Source organism: Coturnix japonica, chromosome Z (assembly GCF_054131305.1).
Source record: "Coturnix japonica strain WE chromosome Z, WE-NBRP24, whole genome shotgun sequence".
Classification (NCBI taxonomy): Eukaryota; Metazoa; Chordata; class Aves; order Galliformes; family Phasianidae; genus Coturnix; species Coturnix japonica.
In genome coordinates, this window is record NC_140702.1 from 26,363,138 (window position 1) to 26,384,137 (window position 21,000).

Consider the following 21,000-nt stretch of genomic DNA (forward strand, 5'->3'; position numbering starts at 1 on the left):
TGCCTACATCTTTTATTTGTTGACAGCTAATGCCCAGCTGAGCAGGGGAATGTAGACATCATTATAGTAAGATGAAATTACATGTGTTGTCTGTCCGCAGCAGAGCTGTGAATCAGTTCCAACTTGGAGTAACATTTCAACTTCACCCTCTCCCTCAGAAGTTTAGCAGTTAGATAAAAAACAAACAAAAAAACAAACAAATAAAAAGACTGTTATTGAAGGTGGAATACAGAAGAGGAGGACTGGAAGGAAGCTCAGAAAGTCTCTCTCTCTAGGACAGACTTTGCAAGATAGATCCCCATCTGTTCTGAAAGACCTCCAGCAATGAAATGTTGCCACTTCCTTGTGCAGTCTAGCAAACTGGTTTTCCATTCTTCTTTCTGGAAAGGAAATTTAGAAGTTCTGTGTCACTTTGTTGCAGTTACCAGCCTGCCAATCACAGAGACTTTTTTTTTCTGTAACTATTTCTTACGAACTCAAATGCTATTGAAATGCTGTTTTGTTAAGCATTCTCTCAGCAAATCCTTCCCCACATGTGCATTCCATGTCTTGGACTGTTCTTGGATTTTTCTGCTTCTATTTGGTTACTCTGCCTCAAACTACATAGTCAAAAGCCATAGCTACAAGTAGCAGCTGAGTATAGGCCTTGCAAAAATGAGTTGCTGGAAGGATTATTTTCTGTTTCTCTGCTCTGTTTTCTCAACTGTTCACCCTCAGAAGCATTTTCTCTGATCTCTTTGCTTTGGGTCACAGCTATCAGCTCTTCTCCTGCAAAACAGCTGCTTGGCCACCTTCTTGTTCTGGTGCAGCTTTTATTAAATGCTCACCTGCAGCTCCTTTGAGACAAGTAGATGATGGAGCTCAGCACTGATGGCAGTGCCCACTGAAGATCCTTAAGCCTTGCTTAATCCTGTATGCATAAGAGGTACTGGTTTGAAAGGACATACTTCACACTGCACTGAATAGGCATACTCTGAATTCTTCTTTCTCCAAATTGTGTGAAGCTCAAAGTCCTGTTGGGATATAAAGGAGCCAGGGTAGGAATGCAACGTAGTCTTCCTTGCAACTGAACAGATGTACAGCTACAAGCGTTGTCCTGTATCCCTAGTGAGCTGACAGATTGAATTAATACACAAACTTGCTAGCCTCAATGCGGTGTGATTGGAACCCAAATTCAAGGCCGTGCTTGGATTGTAACCCTTATCAAGTCAGAAGATTTGACTCAGGGCTGTACTTCACTATCCTGCTCTGCAGGCTCACGACCAGCCCAGGTGATGTGTCTGGGTTGGAAGGCCACCCATCCAGTAGCACTGTCACCAGCACAACTTGGTGGGGGACTGGAAGAGGCAGAATGTATCTCTAAGTTTCACCACTGGTCTAGGACTTGAGGATATGTTCTTTCCTACAGAACATTTCATCTTTAGCTTGGATTTTATTATTCATCTCACCCATCCTTATGTCTCCCACAAGGAAATGGGCTTAGACTAGGATTCAATATCACAATGATTCTTAATCATGCTAATTAGTATCCTTAACCATTGTCCAATCATTTAAAGTAGCTGCTGTACTGGTTTCCATCCCACTTTTTGTAGATGTGTCAATAGTTTATGGGCTGGTTTGGCCCAGTTCTGTGACTAGTGCAGTGAAGAAGCCCACAGATCCATGTGGCAACAATCTGAGAAGAAACAAAATAATTTACTAAATATGATATCGGAATGAAAGATAACATACTATAATACAGTATGATACAATATAATTAGAATTAAATTAAACAACAGAGAGTGTCTGAAAACTGCAGGCCTTACTCTAATGATGAGGCAAAATATGCAGTCAGGGCAAGCAGAAGGGCAGAGAGCCAGGTCTTGTGACTTGGCCAGGTGTTTTATCTCCTCTCTGAATGCAAAGTTCTCTGGTGGATGTAGTTCTTCTCTTCTGGGACATGTGCCTGGAACTGGAGCATTAACCTTTGAGCTCCCAGTGCATACACGATGTTATGATGTGGAATACGAACAACCAAAAATCATAAAACCATGACATTCCACCCTTTATTCCACATTGCTACATCATGTTTAATATACATAAATAAATAATAATTAACAAGCATAAAACACATGCACACACACACACACAAATATATATACATGAAATTACTGACTGCACTCCCCCAACATCAAATTCCCTTGTGGTACACACTGAACGTCCCCATTTTTCTACATCACCCACCAAGTACACCCAGGTCCCTGAGCAAAACCAGTTCCATGGAGAGGGTTGCCCTTTCCAGAAGCTGGAAAGACCCAAATTGCTTTACTCAGAATGTTATTTAGATGTACTACAGGGACCTTTGGCTTCTGCCAAATGTTTCTTCCAGTGCCTAAATGTTCTGCCACCCACTGCTTTCAACATTGTTAAAAACAATCCATTTTATTGTTCAGTTTTACCAGAAGCTGGAGCATGGTAGGAGATATGATAAATCCACTCAATGCCATGATCTTTGGCCCTAGTATTTACAAGAGAACTTTTGAAATGAGTCCCATTATGTGATTCAGTTTTTTCTGGAGCACTGTGTAGCTACAGGACTTGTTTCTTGAGACCTAATATTTAAGGTGGTAGCATTTGCATGGGGTGCTGCATATGTTTCAAGCCACCCAATGGCTACCTCCACCATTGTGAGCACATAACACTATCATGAGATCATGGCAAGGTGATATAATTAACCTGCCATGCCTCCCCATATTTATACCTAAGCCATTGCCCTTCCTCCCAGAGAGGTTACATCCTCTTGGCTTGTTTAACTGTGGTGCATGTGTCACAGTCAATAATGTCCATTGATATGTCCACTCCTTGGTCTCTAGCCCATTTGTAAGTTGCATCTCTTCCATGATGGCCCAAGATCTCATGGGCCCACTGAGCCAAAAATAATTCACACTTGTGTTGCCAGTAGAAGTCTATCTGAGCCACTTTAATTCTGCCAGCTTGATCTACCTGGTGGTTATTTTGCTGTTCTTCAGTAGCCCAACTCTTGTGCACATGAGTATCTACACAACACACCTCTACAACATATTCCTTATTCAGGAAGCAATGTCTTTCCACAGTTCAGCAGCCTAAATAGGTTTAGCCCTTCTTTTCCAGTAGTTTTGATTCCACTGCTGAAACCACCCCCATATGTCATTTGCCACCATCCATGAGTCAATATAAAGATAGAAGCGTTGCCCACCTCTCCCATTCAGCAACATCCAAGGCCAGCTGGACAGCCTTTACCTCTTCAAACTGTCTTGATTCTTTTCCTTCCATGGCCTCTGCAGTTTATCATGTGGGGCTCCACACATCAGCTTTCCATCTGCAACGCTTCCCCACAATGCAACATGATCCATCAGTGAACAGGGCATATTTCTTTTTATTTTCTGGAAGTTCACTTTATGGTGGGGCCTCTTCAGCTTGTGATACCTCTTCTGTTGGTGATGTTCCAAACTTTTTACCTTCAAGTCAGTCCATGGTCACCTCTAGGATTCCTGGACAGCTGAGGTTCTCCTTCTGAGCTCTTTGCATAATCAGCAACTCCAGGTGGCATTGGTAGCATGATGGGTGGAGAGAACCTTTCCTTTAAACATCCAGTTCAGCACTGGCAGTCAAGATGCCAGAAGGAGCTGCGTTTCAGTTCCAGCTACTTCAGAAGCAGTCCGAACCCCTTCATACACAGCTAAGATCTCCTTCTCAGTTGGAGTGTAGCACTCTTTAGACCTCTTCTACGCTCAACTCCAAAATCCCAGGGGTCGGCCTCGGGTCACTTCTGAGGCTCTTTGCCGCAAACTCAAAGTGGGACTTTCTTCTTCAGCAGCAGTGTAGAGGATGTTCTTTACATCCTGTCCCATCCGTACTGGCATGGGCTATCTTCTGTTTAATCTGATCAAAATTCCCATGCAAAATTATACCTCAGCTTCACCTTCACAATGAGGCTGTGGTTTAGAACATGCATTTTCCAAAAGCCCACTACACCCAGAAAAGACTGGGTCTCTTTCTTATTAGTGGCTGAGACATAGCAGTGATTTTATCAATCACATCCGCTGGGATGTGATGATGTCTGTCTTGCTACTTTATACCTAAGGAACTGAATTATCTGGGCAGGTCCTGTCACTTCGCTTTGCTTAATAGTGAAACCAGCTTGCAGAAGAATTGGGAAATTTTCCTTTCTGGAAAACTTCTTCTGCTGTATCGCCCCACACAACAATGTCATCAATGTACTGCAGGTACTCAGGAGCACCACCCTGTTCCAGTACAGTTTGGATCAACTCATGGCAAATGGGTTGGTCTGTGTTTCCACTCCTGTGGCAAACGGTTCCAGGTATACTGAATGCCTCTCCAGGTGAAGAAAAATTGTGGCCCACAGTTTGTGGCCAAAGGAATGGAAAAGAAGGCATTAGCAATGTCAGTGGTGTCATACCACTTGGCTGCTTTCGACTCCAGTTCATTCTGCAGTTCTAACATGTCTGGCACAGCAGCACTCAGTGGAGGTCTGACTTAATTCAGGCCACAGTAGTCTGCCATCAGCGTCCATTCTTCACTGGCTTTACACACTGGCCACATGGGGCTGTCAAAAGTTGAGTGAGTTTTGCTGATCACTTCCACTAGTTGGTGAATCAGCTTATGAATGGGGAGTAAGGCATCTCTATTGGTGCAGTACTGCCGTCTGTGGCTGTGGTTTCATCTGGGCTGAAACCAGGACACAAGGAGGGCACAGTGCAATGCCAACTCAATTTATGCCAATTAATTGTACGTATTGTGATACCTGGGCTAAACACAGTCCTGTGAGCAGCAAAAAAATATGCATCTGTGCTTTCTGTTTCGATACAGGAATTTGAGACTAGGTTTCAAAATAGCTAAAAAGACTTTTTTTTCTTTTTTCTTTTTTTTTCTTTTTCTTTTGTAATTATTATTTGCAACCCCATTTTCAGTTAAACACACTACTTGCAAATTTTCGAATAGAGTGTATGGAGGTGCAATCAAAAATGTGATCAAGTCTCTTTATCCAACTTCTGTAAGACCTGTTTTATGAGAGAGAAATACCCTTTGCTTCCCCATCACACCTGATCCCTGTAATCACTTTTGGCAGTTTGCACATTTGTAAGCAACTGTTGTCGAAGATGAAATACAAGAAGAATAACATTTCACCAAAAATATCCAATGAGAACCTTGAGAGCTCACTAAGGATTGCAACCTCTGCCACTGAACTACAGCAATTTATCAGTTTTATGAAAGCAAGTTTACCTATTCTACTGTTTTTAGGTTTTCCTTGCTCTTTTTTAATGTTTTAATAATAAACAACAACAACAAAAACAAATAAACAAACAAAAACATTAAAATTAAAATAAGTTTTGTTGCTTACATACATTAACTATATTTTGAGGGCTGCTCTGAAAACAGTGCCTCCTATTATGTATTATGTTGGCCCACATCAGAAGCAGATGTTGGTAGTATAGTAATAGGTGGTATAGAGGTTGAACCTTCCCACCAATATTCCATTCCCTTTTGTTGCTTTGTGAAAGATGGCAGCAGACAAAATGGTGTTTGATATAGAAGTGCAGATGAAACAAAGAAGTGGAACTGAATTTCTCCATTCAGAAAAAATGGCACCCACTGATAAAATAACAAAGCCATGACAAATGCCTGCTGAACATTTATAGAAACCAAACAGTGAACATGAGCACACTGACACTGTGCATTTCAGCACCAATGACAGTGGGCCACCTCCCCTGGTGCAGACTTTTAAGTGTGCTGCATGCAGGCTCTTCTTATTCATAGCTGGTAAAATGCATAGATAATGGTAGCGACTATGTTGAAAGAGTGTTTCATAGATTGGAATTTGCTCTAATAGTGCTACTGTGCTCTCTGTATTGTTTATAGAATCATAGAATCACCAAGGTTGGAAAAGACCTAAAGGATCATCCAGTCCAACTGTTCACCTATTACCAATAGCTCCCACTAAACCATGTCCCTCAATACAACATCCAGTCGTTCCTTGAACACCCCCAGGGTTGATGACTCCACCACCTCCCTGGGCAGCCCATTCCACTTCCACCCTTTCTGAGAAGTAAGTTTCCATTTAAATAAGTAAGAGGCATTACTTTCAGATGAACTTTCAGAGGTGCAGCCCTAGACAATTTGTCTTCACTCAATGCAGCAGAGGCAATCCAAAATGTAGGATGCTCATGGTATGGGCATTTCTTCTTTTGTTTAAGTTCTAATTAAATACATGCCAAAATACATGTTCTAGCACATAACAGTTTATGCTCATCTACATGCCTTCTGCAAGATATTAAATACAACTGTGTTTAGGTTGAACTTAATGGTAGTTATCTTTTAACACATTTAAGAAATAGTTTTACTAACACCAAAAGTAAGACAAAGAAAGTTCTTTCACAGCAACTGGAGTCATTACAAAATGTTTAGAATACAAGTTGTGAGAGAATAATATCAGCATATTTTCCAAGAAATTTTAATTTAGCAGAAATCCAAGTTGTTTTGTGCATTTTCCCAGGCTGAATCATGACTCTAAATAAAGATACATGTTTTTTGCCTTTAAATATATAGAGACTGATAGCATTAGAGACATCACCACACAGCTGAAAATGAGATACATCATTAGACATCACTCCCACATAGTAGCTGAATGCTAAACTACCTGCACAGGTATTAAAAAAGCCATGCCATGACTCCGTTAGCATTCTTGTTTTAATTTATTCTGTAATTGCATTCAAAATATAAACACAAATACCTTAAGCACTTAACACAGTCATTCAAACCACTGTTAAGCCAGACTGACTTTCATTTTCTAAACACGGGCCTAACTTGACTGGGTTCAATAGAACTATTGCTACTTTTTCAACAATGGACCTGTAAATTGAATAACTAGCTCACACTACCAAAACAGTTCTAGTTATTTATGATCACTGGAGGAATACACTGTTTTCACAATCTGATCCATTATAAAGAGCAAACTAATCAAATTTGAGACTAGGGCTTGTGCTGTCCCCGAAGTATATGGCTGAGGTACTGCTCCACCACTTCCTGGTGTAGTGAAGCACCTTGGGCTGCACCAACATTGCACTTAGCCCAACATCTTCCTACTGCACCAAGAAAATAAGCAGCACAGTAACAAAGAAGGCTCAATGCTGGAGGCTTTGGATGATAAATAAAAGCTAAACATAATGATTGTCTTATCTTAAGTCATCTTTTCCACCCACACATACAGGACATAGTTAAAATGACAGACAAAATAATCAAATATATATTGCCTAAGCCCCTGAATAGATTTTTTTTTTTTTAAATTACTAGCCATATAAAAATAGTGTTGATGTGTCTACACACATGCTATTTTCCTAGCAAAAACTGGCATCTATCTGCCATTTATTCTTGGGTACCTCATTCAGAAGCTGATTTCAGCCGACACTGTTCTGCTGAAACTCTGAGTTCAGGTACTGAAGGCAGCATGTGCCTCTTCCCAACAACAGAGAATCCGGCAAACCTCACAAACTTGCATAAATTCTATTGCCGTTCTGATGACAGCAAACCATATGAAGTAATTTACTTTGCCTTCTGCTATCTCCTAATAAGCAAAGTATGTGCTCCTGTGCTTCGTACCCTCAAATCCCTTCCTACTTTGTATTGTCTTGTTCCATCCAGACTGTTCACTGACTTAGGAGGAAAGCAATGCCATGGGAGGGGAAAGAAATTCTTCTGATCTGATTGGTACTTGATACTGGCTTTCTTGTTTCTGAATGTACTCTGACTAAAGAACAGCTTTGCCTCAATACCTTGCACTCCTCTCAATCCCTAACTATACGAAAACAAAGATGTGATTTCAAATATAACAGTCTGTGAAACCAGACATGTTTCTTACAGTTCTGTATATTCTATAGCTCAACTGCTTCAAATGATCAGTGAAGAGGTATCAGCAATGCATCACTTCATTAGTGTCATCAGCACATTGTTCATCACTGCATTCTTAAACCAGAAAAATTTTAGAAGCAAGAGAATAATATCCAAAATAAACCTTAAGGTTTGCTGGCACTTTCCATGTATTTTCTTCATCTGAAAACTGAAGAATTGAATTATGATGACATAAAAAGATCTGGCTCTGGTCTCTGCCTCCTGTATTCTCTATTGTTATTCACTTGAATGTTCAAAATCAATGTCAGAAGCAACAGACTATAACTATTAAAACATAAAAAGCCAGTTTACTTCATATTTAAAGAACAAATTATAATGCATCATAATGCAAAACAAAAGGCCCATTTGGCTTTTAGATAATTGTCCTCATTAACTACATCTTTCCATCACTTGGCCTGTTACTTGAAAACAACTCTGATGATAAAAAAGAAACATACATGAAGAAAAGCATAATATAAAACATCATCATACTTAAAATATGCCAAGGATTTTCTTACAAGTTGTCTTTCTTTGGCTACTCTGTACTTCATCAGCCTATCTTCACCTGGAAGCTTAAAAGGCTATTTCACTTCGTACAAATTAGGTTGGCTCTATAGAGAATCAAGAGTCCTTAAACAGGGTATTTGAACAGGGACCTTCTGATCCTTTCTACAACATCTAGTGCTCTGCAAACATCATCCTCATGTCTACAAGCATCTCATGCTCCTTTTGACCTGCTTTTCCAGCACTGAAGTGCCTCTTTAGATTTTAAACTGAGCTCTTTATGAAGACATTAAGTACTATATATCTGTATCACAACCCCTCAACTAGCCCCTGAAGCCTTAAAAAAAAGACAATGAACATGCACAGTAATGACTATGTAGCCTGTGTAATTGGGAAGAACAAATAAGGTACACCTCACACAGCTTCCTTTGTAATCATGTAAGCACTCATCCCTCAGAGCAGTACTGCTAGGGCTTGTTCTTACTTCTATGCAAGTACCACTAGAAAGCAGCATACTCTAGCACACAGGGAAAAGTGATTACTCAGTATGAGTACCCTCAGAATGAGAACCCTCTGAATTTCCAGGGTGTGAAGGAAACAAGGAAGACAGGAAATACAGGAAGACTAACCAAGGAGTTTAAAAGGAACAGAAGAATACACAAAACCCAACAGAGAAGTGAATTTTCTGTCTGTTAAGACAACAAAGGCTGTTTCATGTCATTATCTTTAAGCATTTTAAACAGTACTGTATACCTTAACACTCGAAGCAAGTTTGAAGAACCCTTACTACTTGGTGTCTTTATTTTTTTTTTTTCCTACACTTCTGTTTGAGCATTGAGAAAGAAAAGTCCTTACGATTCAGAGTTCAGCTACAGTGGCTAATGCCCAAAAAGCCAAAATTCCAGAGGAACATCTTCCATATGAATGCATTTTCCTTTGAGTCCACTACCAAAACAATATGTACACAACTGGCCTCAAAACACAAGGGATACAGGGTACCTTCCCAAACTACAACACAGCTGCACCTGCACTGGTAAAGCACAGGGAAAATTACAGTCTCACCTGAGAAATGGATGCATACCAACACTGAATGCTCAATGTAAGGTTTTAAAGAGAACTTAAGACCTAGCACCACAGACAGTAGACTTTTCGAAGTCCCCACACCTATCAGCATTGCTAGGTGGTCAAATATCCTTTAAAACATGACCCTCCACATTCCTGTGGCTCTGAGCAACTCTACAGCTTGTATTTTGACATTCAGCCAGACATATTTTAAGATGCTCAGTTCGCTTATTGCAAATTTCAACAGTACTGGTAGTCTGTGTTGCTCTGGTTAAACCTATGCCTAAGCAACCTAGTGGTACTGTCTGCAGTTTTAGTAACTGTAGGGTTTTCAGCTAAGGAATACAAAAATTAAAACACAATTCCATGCAAAAATTAGTAAAAATAAATATTTAGAAGTGCCAAGTACTACAGAGGAACCATTTCAGGTTTGCTATTTTGACAATTACATGTGTGATTAAAAGTTCACTAAAAACTATGGAAAGACATCTCATGACTTAAAGGAGCTTTGGATCAGCTGTAAGGGCATTTCTTTATCTATGCACTGAGTCTGTCATATACAACAGGTATCAAGCTATAGTTACAACATTAAAGAAATGCCGATATCGAATACTTGAAAAGCTTTCTTATGAATAATATTGTTTAACAGTATAAGTATGGACCATCTCAATGATAAGTCGAAGTAAATTTTTAACATAGAAATTAAAGACACATCAGTACAAACTACATACATTAAAAATTTAAAGTAAATGAAAATAAATAAATATATATATATATATATATAAAACAAAGTTGCATCTCCTATAAGCTGCTGTCTGTATAGCAACCTGTACCCACAAAATCCTGAGCACTCCATTCTCAGTACTGTTGTTGAGAGCTAAGGTTCTGATTCACTTTTAAAGTTCACATTCATATTTTCTGCTTTCCACACAAGGAAGTAAGGGATTTACAGGTTCAGACTACTCCTCACACAGCTACAGTGTGCTAAGCAGGAAACAAGATCTTGTGCTGTGAAAGAGGAATGTATTCTAAGTATCACATTAAAGTTGTATGGATTCCTCTACAGAAAGGTTCAGGAATCATTCACAAGCAATGTTATTCACCTTTAAGATCAGTACTTAACCTACATTAAGCTAATCAATATAATTTGATTGCAAGAAATGCAAAGGCTTCTAAGTCACTTTTTGTCTATGATTTCAGTGCCTTTTTGAGGTCAGAGTAGAAATTGGCCAGTGTGCTAGCCATGGCAGTGTCTACTGCAGACTGAGGTAGCATCCCTCGCAGTTCAGTCTGAATATAGCCCGTCAGAAGGCTGTGGCTAGGACAGTCCTTAAGAGGGACACAGAACCAGCCACATGGGTGATTGAATCCACGGACAAAATTAGGTCTCACCTCTCCATAGTTAAGGCTCACACCTGTCATAAAAAAACAAATGAAAAAGGGAAAATGAATTTGAGATGGATTAAAAAAATAAGGATACAGTGTATTTAATAGAAACTCCATTTTCTACTTGGAGAATTTAGTAGCACTGACAGAAACACTTCTACATTTTTTGGTACTTTCATGCCTGAAAGCTGTCTGCTCTTCATCTAAACTCATTCAGACAAGAAGAGCTTGACAAGTTGAATTCAACATTAAAAGACATTCTTTCCACTCACTAACAAGCTTCTTACTCTATGCATTTTGATGTATGAGCTGAGACAAGCCACACAACTTGCCTTAACCATCCCACAGTCAACATAAATGACTCTTGCACACAAAGATGGCTCACATGTAGTGCAGTAACTTGTATACTTTTTCAAGTCTGTAGAACTTTTAAACACCTCTGAAATACTTATTGGAGATCATCTTATACCATTTTTGAATGTTTACTGCATAATCATTATTAATTCAAATCAAATCTTAAGCAAAGCAGCTGTTGTTAAGAATTAAACAGAGTTGAGTGGTGCCTTACCACATGAAAGAAGCCCATCTTTATAGCTTGTAGTATAAGAGAAATCAACAAATTCCCTTGGTGCTATGATGTTCCAGAGCTGTCCAGCAGTGGTGTAGCGCATCACACAGCAGTTCTCGTTGAGTGAAAGAATGAGAGAAACAAAACAAAAGCATCTTAGTATAGTAAATGACACTATATTCATACCTCTTGGCAGCTAGCCTTTTCCACAGAGATGGCAGCTTCTGTCAACTACATGCTCTCCAGACATCTTCAGTGAGGTATAAATGAAAATGCTGCTTTCAGTCTAAACACTGAAGTTTGTTGGGACTTTCCACCTGCAGCTGCAGAGACTGAGAATACATGGTACCTTTAAACCTGACTACTGACTAAAACTACCAAACTGTAGTCACACCTGGGAACTAAAAGCTGTGTATGTTTTACATGGCTTTCCCACTACCTAGGAAGTTCAAAAGGACCACAAATAAATTGCAAGAGACCACTCTCAGCAGGCAGAAAGCCTCAAGGGAGGTTACCCACAGCATGTATATACACTATCAATGGCAGATAAATAAGCATGGAAGAAAACAGGCAGAAAAACATCAGTACTTATTGAAATGACTGCTCTTCTGTTATGTTAGATTCAGATGAGTCTACACACACTTCTCTTAGGAATCTAAACAAGTCTTCACCTCTTCAAATGTTTCCACGATGTCCATTGTAGTCATTAAGCTGTCCCAGTCCAGCCTATAAGGTCCAGGACGAATATGATCCACTATCCTGTTAGTAACATCTTCTACCACACCTTGAGCTTTGTATCTAGAGAAATATAAGTCTATATTTAAAAGAGATACATTTTTATTAAGCATTCTACTAGTCTACAACAGCATATTTACTACAATACCTCGGTATCTGGAATTACAGTTAGTGGATAACATTAGAATGGTAGTACAGGAAAGATCTGAACGTGCGTCTGCTCCTTTATGCAATAAATATTATTCTGAGAATAATATCCTTACACTATAATCTATATTCCTTAAATTGCAAATGAGAAGAATCATCATGTTTCATCTAACATGCTATTTCACTGCTGCTGCAAGGAGAGCAAGCAACAAAAAAAATGAGAGCAGGATATAATTGGAAAAGCAGTTTTCATAAAGTAGAAGTAACAGCAGTAGAATCAAGATGAAGAAAAAATACATTCTGTTTTGGTAGCCTACTAGAGTACCAAATAATTTAGTGTAAGACACTGCAGAAAGTTCATTTGTTATATTTTAAGCAGACAACAGATGTTTTGATTACTTAAGTTATTACTTCAAGCTCCTGAGGGGGTGGAATCCATTACAGTCATTACTTTCAAAACACTTCTTATCCATTGAGCAGTTCTTTTCAGTAGTAGACAACTAGTCTCACAACACACTGATTTATTTACTTGCGCAGTTCACCACTTTTTCTCTCATAGTTACCTGGCTGAGCACAACCTCAGTTGTTTTTTCATCAGAACTGGAGGACCACACTAAGAGGTTACTGAATTCTAGTTTTGCATTTGGAAAGTTCTTCAAAGTGTCCTTTCTTCATCACGTTTATATACAACCCTGAGTTAACCTGCATATAACAGCCACTCCCATGTTGGCAGTTGTTCAAGTTACACAACATGGTGTTTACAGTGCACTGGTGGCTTTAACAAATTTACCAGGACAAAGTACCCAGAGTGTTTCAGTTCTTGAGATTCCTTTCAAACACTACCATTTCACAGTACTTTTCATTTCTTCAGGATGATGTTTTCTACTAAATACTTCTACCTGCAGATAACTATAAAGCTAGTGACAGAAACTCACAGGAAGGCTCCCATATGTCATACACCTTCCCCACAACTACATCCTAGATATTTTGTTCTACCAGTTTCATAAGCATTGAGAGTGTGCAAATGCTGTATGTGTTGTCACTCAACAATGCTGCAGACCTACCAAACCTGTATGTGATTGTGTGGCTTACAGAACGTCTTTTTAAAATGCTAGGGTATTTCCCATTGTGCACATCAGCCAGTGGGAGTTTTGTGGTGTGCTCCATGGTTTTGATTGTTCATTATTTTAGACAGCAAACAAGTATGAAGCGCCAAAGCATAACAGTAAAAAGAAACAGTATGGGCCTTAACAAGACAATATGGCGCAGTAGGTGATTCACTTAGCTCCTCCTGCAGAGAATGTGTAGTTTGTTCACAACCATCATTTCTGAACTACAAAGCATAACTGGGGAATCCTAAAAATTCACCCTCTTTGCAAGCAAACTTACAGGTATCCACTGAATTCCTCTGATGGTTTACGCCACACTATCGCATCTTTCTGGAAGAAAATTCAAGATATAATGTTAATAGTCATTTATAAACCCTTCTAACATGTCCACAAAATGCCTCCATCAGTACAGAAGGCCAACTGTATCCTAGGCTGTTTCAAAAGGAGAGTGGCCAGCAGCACCAGGAAGGTGACTGTCCACCCCTGCTCCGCCCTCATGAGGCCTCATGTGGAGTACAGCACCCAGCTCCTGGCCCAAAACAGATCCAGAGGAGAGCACTTAAGACTATCAGCTTGAGCATCTCTCCTATGAAGACAGGATGAGAGAGTTGGGCTTATTCAGCCTGGAGGAAGGAGGCTCATTGCAGCCTGCCAGTTATTTTAGGAGGCTTACAGGAAGGCTGGGGAGTGACTCTGTCAGAGACCATATTAATAGGACAAGAGCTTTAAACTAAAAGTTGTGAGATTCAGATTAGATGTCATATTTGGAACACTTTGCCTCTTACTCATGCTAACAAGGGAAAATAAAATATAAGGACAACCAAAAGTGTTGTTATAAGAGGGCAAAGACAAAAATGGATGTCATTAAGCCTACCAAACAGCCAAACCGAGATGTCAGAGCACAACAGTTACACCACTCACCGTTTTCCTGGCGACCCGCCACTCGCTGTCGGCGATGCTGTGATAGCGGAGCAGTGTGTCCTGCAGCCTGCTGGCCAAGGGCGCGGGGTCCGGCAGCAGCTCCATCGGCGCTCATCCTGTGCGAACACACGGCCCCACACGTTGCTACCCGGCACCCCACGGCCCGGACCCGCAGGCACTGTGCCTGCCCTCTATGTGCACACACCAGCTGTCCCCCGCGCTCAGCTCAGCGCAATTCCAGCCCCATCCCGGCCGCCCCATCCCCGCTCCGCTCACCCGCAGCTACCGCCACGCTCCGCACTTCCTTCACGGCCCAATCGGCCGATGCAGGCAGCCAGTGAGAGCGCAGCTGGCTTCCAGCGCAGCCAATGGCGACGCTGCCCGTCTCGGCAGAGGATGCGGTTCGGGGCGGGGAAGGGACGGGAACGAGGGAGCGGTACCGGCCCGGTCCTGCGCAGCGTGCTCTGATTGGGCGGACGAGACACGTATTCCGACCGGATCCCACCCTGGAACAACCCCAGCACTCCCAGCCTGTCCTTAAAGGAGAGGTGTCCCATCCAACCCCAGCCATTCTGTGATTCTATGGTCAACTTCAAGCAGTGAAAGCACCTTACAGGTGAAAGTATGATTCAGAACCTTGGTGATGTTTCTGATGTGCTGATTGTAGCTGTGAAATGTAGAAAACACTCCACATCAATCAAAATTTTGAAGGCTTGAGGCTTTACAAAGGCACCAGCAAGCATGGTAGTATTCAGACTTTTCACACTCAGCTTGTGCCTTGCACAAAACACACAAATCCTGTAGCCCTTTAATATTATTCTTACTGCAAATTCATCTCACAGAAACACTGTTGTCTAAATCACTCAGAACATCAGCCAGTAAAACCTTGACTCCCTAAAGTTTGTTTCTTACTGAAAACATGCACAGATTCTATCCAAACACTAAATGTCTCACAAGCTACTAAATCCAGTTCACCTGCAGTCTGCATTAGGAGTCTATCTTTAATCAATTAGAGTGGACAAAAAAGTTTGGGTTTTTTTTTGTTTGTTTTTTGTTTTGTTGTTGTTGTTGTTGTTTGTTTTTTTCGTTTCCCCAAAGAAATGTTCAGAAATATGAAGAAAACAAAACTTAAATTTGCAGTTAGACAAACACATCAATCGCTGGAGCTGTTCCTATTAGCCAAACAGCTAATAATTCTTCCATTGCTGTCAAAAAATAAGCCTCAACAGAAGACTTCTGTGGAAAACCTCTAATATTCTTCATGTCTGACCTTCAAACAGTGATTTGAATTCTTCCTTGTGTGTATTCAGGTAAATGTACATTTTGCTGCTGCCATCAGACAGTGATGGAAAAGAAATGTCTGTTTATTTTGTGCAGGCCCACCTGTAATGAAAGTAACATTAAAAGTTCATGTTTATTTGCCTAGTATCTGTATTAAATTATCTGTTTTGACCATTCCTTGTAAATACAAAACCCAAAAGGCTTATATTGGCTTCTTAGCAATTATACATATTCACAGATGCAACTTTCCAGGTGGGCAAAAATGTAGCTAAATGACTTCCTTATTTTACTGATGTAGCACTGATAGCATTTGTCTCTATTGTAATGAGGGAGAGAGACTGCAATTCATCTCATTTCTTACATCCTTAAAGCAGATATATAAGAAATATGACAGTGTCAAGACTGTCACTGAGTCAAGCTAAACCTGAATCCAAAGGGAAGTTTGTGGAAATCAGAATGGCCAGTCATCTGTATGGTTGTGAGCAGGAAGCCTTTCTGTTAAGTCTGATTGTTACAGAAAATCATGGGATTTCAGGTCTGTGCAGTTGTAAATTGCAGTGCCATGAGGCTGGGAAGTGACAGTGGGTGCTGGTCCGGATCATAGTTTAGGTTGAATAATATCTTGAAAAGAAAAGAAAACAATGTAACAAGATCTCCACAAAATAAAAATTCTAGCTTTTTCTTTTTTTTTTTTTTTTTTTTTATTTAAATGTGTTTGTGGTTAAGCCACAAGATGGCAGAAAAGCAAAATAAATATTTTTTTGCTGAGGCAGCTGCACTTTGAAAAACTGTCTGAAAATGGATATGATGACAAAATTGACAGATTTTTCTTATGAAAATTTATCTAAAACCTTAATAAGTTATGAGATCTGTTAGGCATTACTTTAATTAGCTTGGTCTAACTGTGACTTGTGCCAAAACATGGGACAGTACCTTTCCCTTACCTGCTGTTTGTTCTTTTGCTAGAGACAGCAAGTAAACAAGCTAGGCCTGATGGTTTCCTTTTTGGATGCCAATGGAATGTGGTGTGCATAAAAATGAGATGCAGAATAAAATCTCTTTGTACCTGGAAGAAGAACCGTGATTTCTCCTGGATGATGATTAGTTCTCCATTTATATATTTTGTTAGTGTGTACTATCTGTGCCTTTAGATTCTATGGTGTTTTAAAATAGTATTTTTTCTTTATCTGCTTTTATCATTTGATATTAAGAAACTGCCATAGTCATTTCTATAAGTAAATTTCAAGTAATTTCAATAATAATATTGTATATAATATTATAATAAGTAATTTCAAATTAATCAGTTATGTTCCTTTCTAGTTCTTTCAGTGCAATGTAAACAGATTGGTTTTTATCTTCATTTTCAAAAACATCAGAATGATGTTAGTAGCAATAACATACATACAACAAGTAACACTGTATAGCTTTAGGATCAGTAATAGTGATATAGAATCTTGAATTATTTAAATTGGAAAAGACTGTCACCATGTCCCTTGATGGTATATCCATGTATCTCTTGATTGCCTCCAGAGATGAGGAATTCACCATTTCCTTGGAAGCCCCTTCTAATACATGACCACCCTTTGGGTGAAGAAGTTCTTCCTAATATCCAACCTAAACCTTCCCCTGCACTGTTTAGGGTTATTTCTGTCATTTGACACCTGAAGAAAGAGACTGACCCCCTGTTCACTGCAATCTCCTATCAGGTAGTTGTAGAAAGTGATGAGATCTCCCCACTGCTTCCTCTAAACAGCCCAATTTATTCAGACAATCCTTATAACCCTTGTTTTCCAGTCCCTTCACTAGCTTTGTTGCTCTTCTCTGCACAATGCTCAAACAACACAATATCCTTTACAGGGGGGCCCAAATCTGAATACAGTGCTTGAAGTGTGGTCTTACCAATACTGTACACAGACAGTCACATCTCTGATCCTGCTGACTACAACACTTCTGATGCAAGCCAGAATACCCTTGGCCTTCTGGCCACTTTGGGTGCACTGCTGGCTCATATTCAGTTATGTAGGTTATGGATAAGTTGAGTCAGTTGTTTGGATATGTCCTGTTCCACAAATCCTCCATAATACTACATAGTGCTGACTGTAATTCAGGGAACATGGCACAGGAGTTATTAACATTCAAGAATTCTTGAACATTATTCCAAGTGCAGCAAAGTGAGTAAAAGGCCCAAATCTGTGTTTTTAATCTCTTGCCTTTGATGGTTTCTTGATACATTTACCACTCCATCTCACTCCTTGTTTGTTGTGATGGTGGGTCTTCTAATCTCTAAATACTCTGAAGTGCCAGAGAGCTTTCTGAATCTGATCCTTCACCTATAAGTCTGTATAAGAAGTATTTCTTATTTCCAACACATTGAACATATTTTGACCAGGCATTAATGACAAAGTCAAGTGTTGTCTTTAGTTTTGTCAGGTATTTTATTACCTCTTCTTTCTGTCTCTATTCATTTGTTGCTGCTTTCCTATCTTTTTTCCTTCTAGCAGAAGCACATTTTATAACTTGAGAAGATGATTTTGATGATATGGGAATGGCAGAGATTTCTGTACTGAGCCTTTCAAAAAGTGCACTGTTCTGCAGGTGCAATAGGTGTCTTGGCCATGAATCAAAAGCACAGGCAGTGTACTGAAGAACTTTTTCACAAACAGGAAATGAATATAGTTCGTGAATTTGCAGCCCAGTTAAGTGATGATGGTCAATCTGTGCATACTTAGTTCCCCTCTCAATAAAAGAAGAAAAACATAACTGGAAAAAATAATGATCACATTATATTAGATCGTGTTTTGGATTAAAGCACACTGGTTTGTGATCTTTTGTGATTGAAATGTTGCTTCACAGTACGTGTACCAGTTAAATAACTTTATCTAAAGCAGATGATACTCCAAAGCAGTCTCTTTATTTAAAGCAATCACTTCATCACCTTTCCTGTGAATTGTCCATGATTGTAACGAAGTGTGTGAGTGACATCAGCAAGTCATAATGGCTGGAGATGGCCTGGTCTAATTCATTATTTTAGTCATGTTGAGGAATCCCTAGTTTGGTGTAGGTAGAAGCTTGTTAGTGAGTAACAGAAGCAAATTCTTTGTGTGAATCTCAAAATCCATCAGGACTAACGCAAGTTTTCCTTGAAAGGAAAGACATATTGCTCAGATTGAAGTCAGAAAGTACTATTCAGGTTCAGAAGAACAGAACTTATATGTCAGAGAAATATGAAAACAAAAATAGAAAGTTGAGATGACATTTTTTGAAGGGCAGGTGTTGAACCAAAGCAAGGATTCTGCCCTGAAATAATAGGATTCGATGTTTGATTTTGCCTAGGTGAACTTATAGCAACAGTTAACATTGCTTGTGTATAAGGCTGAGGCTGGTTCTTTTTCTTCTAGAAATGTGTTATTCTGAGAGCTTCCGGTAACATACTTTCACAGAATCACACAGAATCACAGAATTACCCGGGTTGGAAGGGACCTCAAGGATCATGTAGTTCCAACCCCCCTGCCTAGCAGGGCCACCAAACATACGCGCAGGGCCACCAAACATACGCATTTTACTTTCTCTCAAAATGTCTTACAATGAAAGCTTTTTGCAACTATCCATCAATTTCCAGCAGCAACAAGGAAATATCACCGTTGCTTCCTCTGTTTCTCTTTTAATTATTTCATTTATTACACCCCTTGGAAATACTGCAGGCTTTCACTTTTTTTTTTTTTTTTTCCCAGCAGACATGCCCTGAAAACCCTCTGCTCTGCTTTGGTATGATCATGATGTTAGAAGAACTGGAGGCCTTGTTCATGCTACATTTACTTCTACAGTGTTTGTATTTTTTAAAAGTCAGTTTGAATATGCTAATTTAACATATGTGTTTACCACTGTAACTACATACAGGACTAACATTATTATAAAGCTTATATAAACGTATATTTATGGTCATCGCTTCTGTCAAGAAAAACACAAGTTCTTGTCACCCTTGTGATTTCTGGGCTAGACAGAGATACTTGTTTTCAGTAATTTCTTTCTGTACAGAAAATGCTTTGAAATACTTAACTGTCTCACCTTTCCTTCCCACAAGTGCTGGAATGTTTTCCTTTGACTTTTTATTCATAGCTTCTCTCTTAGTCTCTAGCATTAAGTCTTTCATTTTTCTGCTTTAAACAGACACTCCCTACATCTTATTTTTCCTCTGAAAAATAACCATTTTATCTTCTTTATACAATGGAAACAACAATATAGTGCATCCAGGCTAAGTATATACAGCTTTAAGGTTTTGAAGCATATTTGATAACTTTTCATTTAAGTAAGATATGTTTATCTATGGACGTCTAAGCTACTTCCTTTGAGAAACTGTTCAAAATATGTAAACATTTTTGAGTAACGAGTTGAAATTGTTGTGATTGCTTTAACACACATTTTGTCTTAATCAGCTAATGATATGTACATAATAAATGCCTCCGGTTTCTCAATTGGTTCAAAACAGAGTTTACATAATGGAATTTATCTTCACCCTGGTTTTAATCTTCATATGTAACACTGGAGGAGTACTTAAGCAAGTACTGATAGAGCAACATAGCTTTGTTTTAGAATTCTTGACAACAGCTATTTTTTCAGATAAGATAACAGCAGGAAACTAAACCTGATTATTTTGAAAGCCTTCTTGCCTTTGGTGCAAGCTTGTGGAATAGTCCAAAAAATGTGGACTCTTCTGAATCAGGGAGGTGTGGCTTTTCTTTTCAAATGATTACTGTTTACATATATCTTGGGACTCGATATTTGAGGAGAACAACAGTATAGGAGAGGAAATTCAGAATGTATTCTGAACCTTATTGGAAACAATTTTTTTTTTTTTAATACTAGGAGAATACTTGATGCAGTCCCGGATGAGATAAAAATGATTAGTAGAACATTTTTTGGGAATGATTCAGTTAAAGGAGGAAGACTATCTCTGGTCTCAAGTGGGATCCTGAAAGATCACTTCAAGAGAGGAGAAAAACAATTAAAAAAAAATCAGTCAGTGACCGCAGCATTATATAAGATACAAGAGAATGTATGAAGAAAGCCTGCAAATAAATCAAGTTTCCATGGAAGCAAACCCAAAGCTATTACTCTAAGAAGCCATGTATGTAAGCAACAAGATTCGGGAGTATAGCTCAACTGATTAAAAAAGATTAGATTCTGCAGTAACAAAAGCAGTATGATAGAGGTTGGAAAGAGTGTGTGTACAGCCCAGTAGTCATAAAACCTTAAACTACTTCAGTCTCATTGATTTCCTGCGCGTACAGCAAGGCATGGATTAAATTAGGCTTTACACAGAGTTTTAAATAAATTTGGAGGCTGCTGTGACATAACTTTATGCAG

General features: G+C 39.3%; 1 protein-coding gene across 2 annotated transcripts; it reads right to left on the bottom strand.

The window, feature by feature from the left end:
* Positions 1–6,712: 6,712 nt before the first annotated feature.
* On the bottom strand, positions 6,713–14,670 carry STARD4 (StAR related lipid transfer domain containing 4). 2 transcript variants are annotated; one of them, XM_015849462.3, is made up of 6 exons: positions 14,632–14,670; positions 14,356–14,471; positions 13,715–13,764; positions 12,115–12,241; positions 11,444–11,558; positions 6,713–10,904 (listed from the first exon to the last, which is right to left on the bottom strand). In XM_015849462.3, the coding sequence occupies exons 2-6, from the start codon at positions 14,458–14,460 to the stop codon at positions 10,678–10,680; spliced, it is 624 nt and encodes a 207-aa protein (XP_015704948.2). In that variant the 5' UTR covers positions 14,461–14,471; positions 14,632–14,670; the 3' UTR covers positions 6,713–10,677. The 2 variants fall into 2 exon arrangements, with proteins under 2 accessions (XP_015704948.2, XP_085385987.1); XM_085529861.1 differs by having other exon boundaries at positions 14,561–14,670.
* Between the last annotated feature and the right edge of the window lie 6,330 nt (positions 14,671–21,000).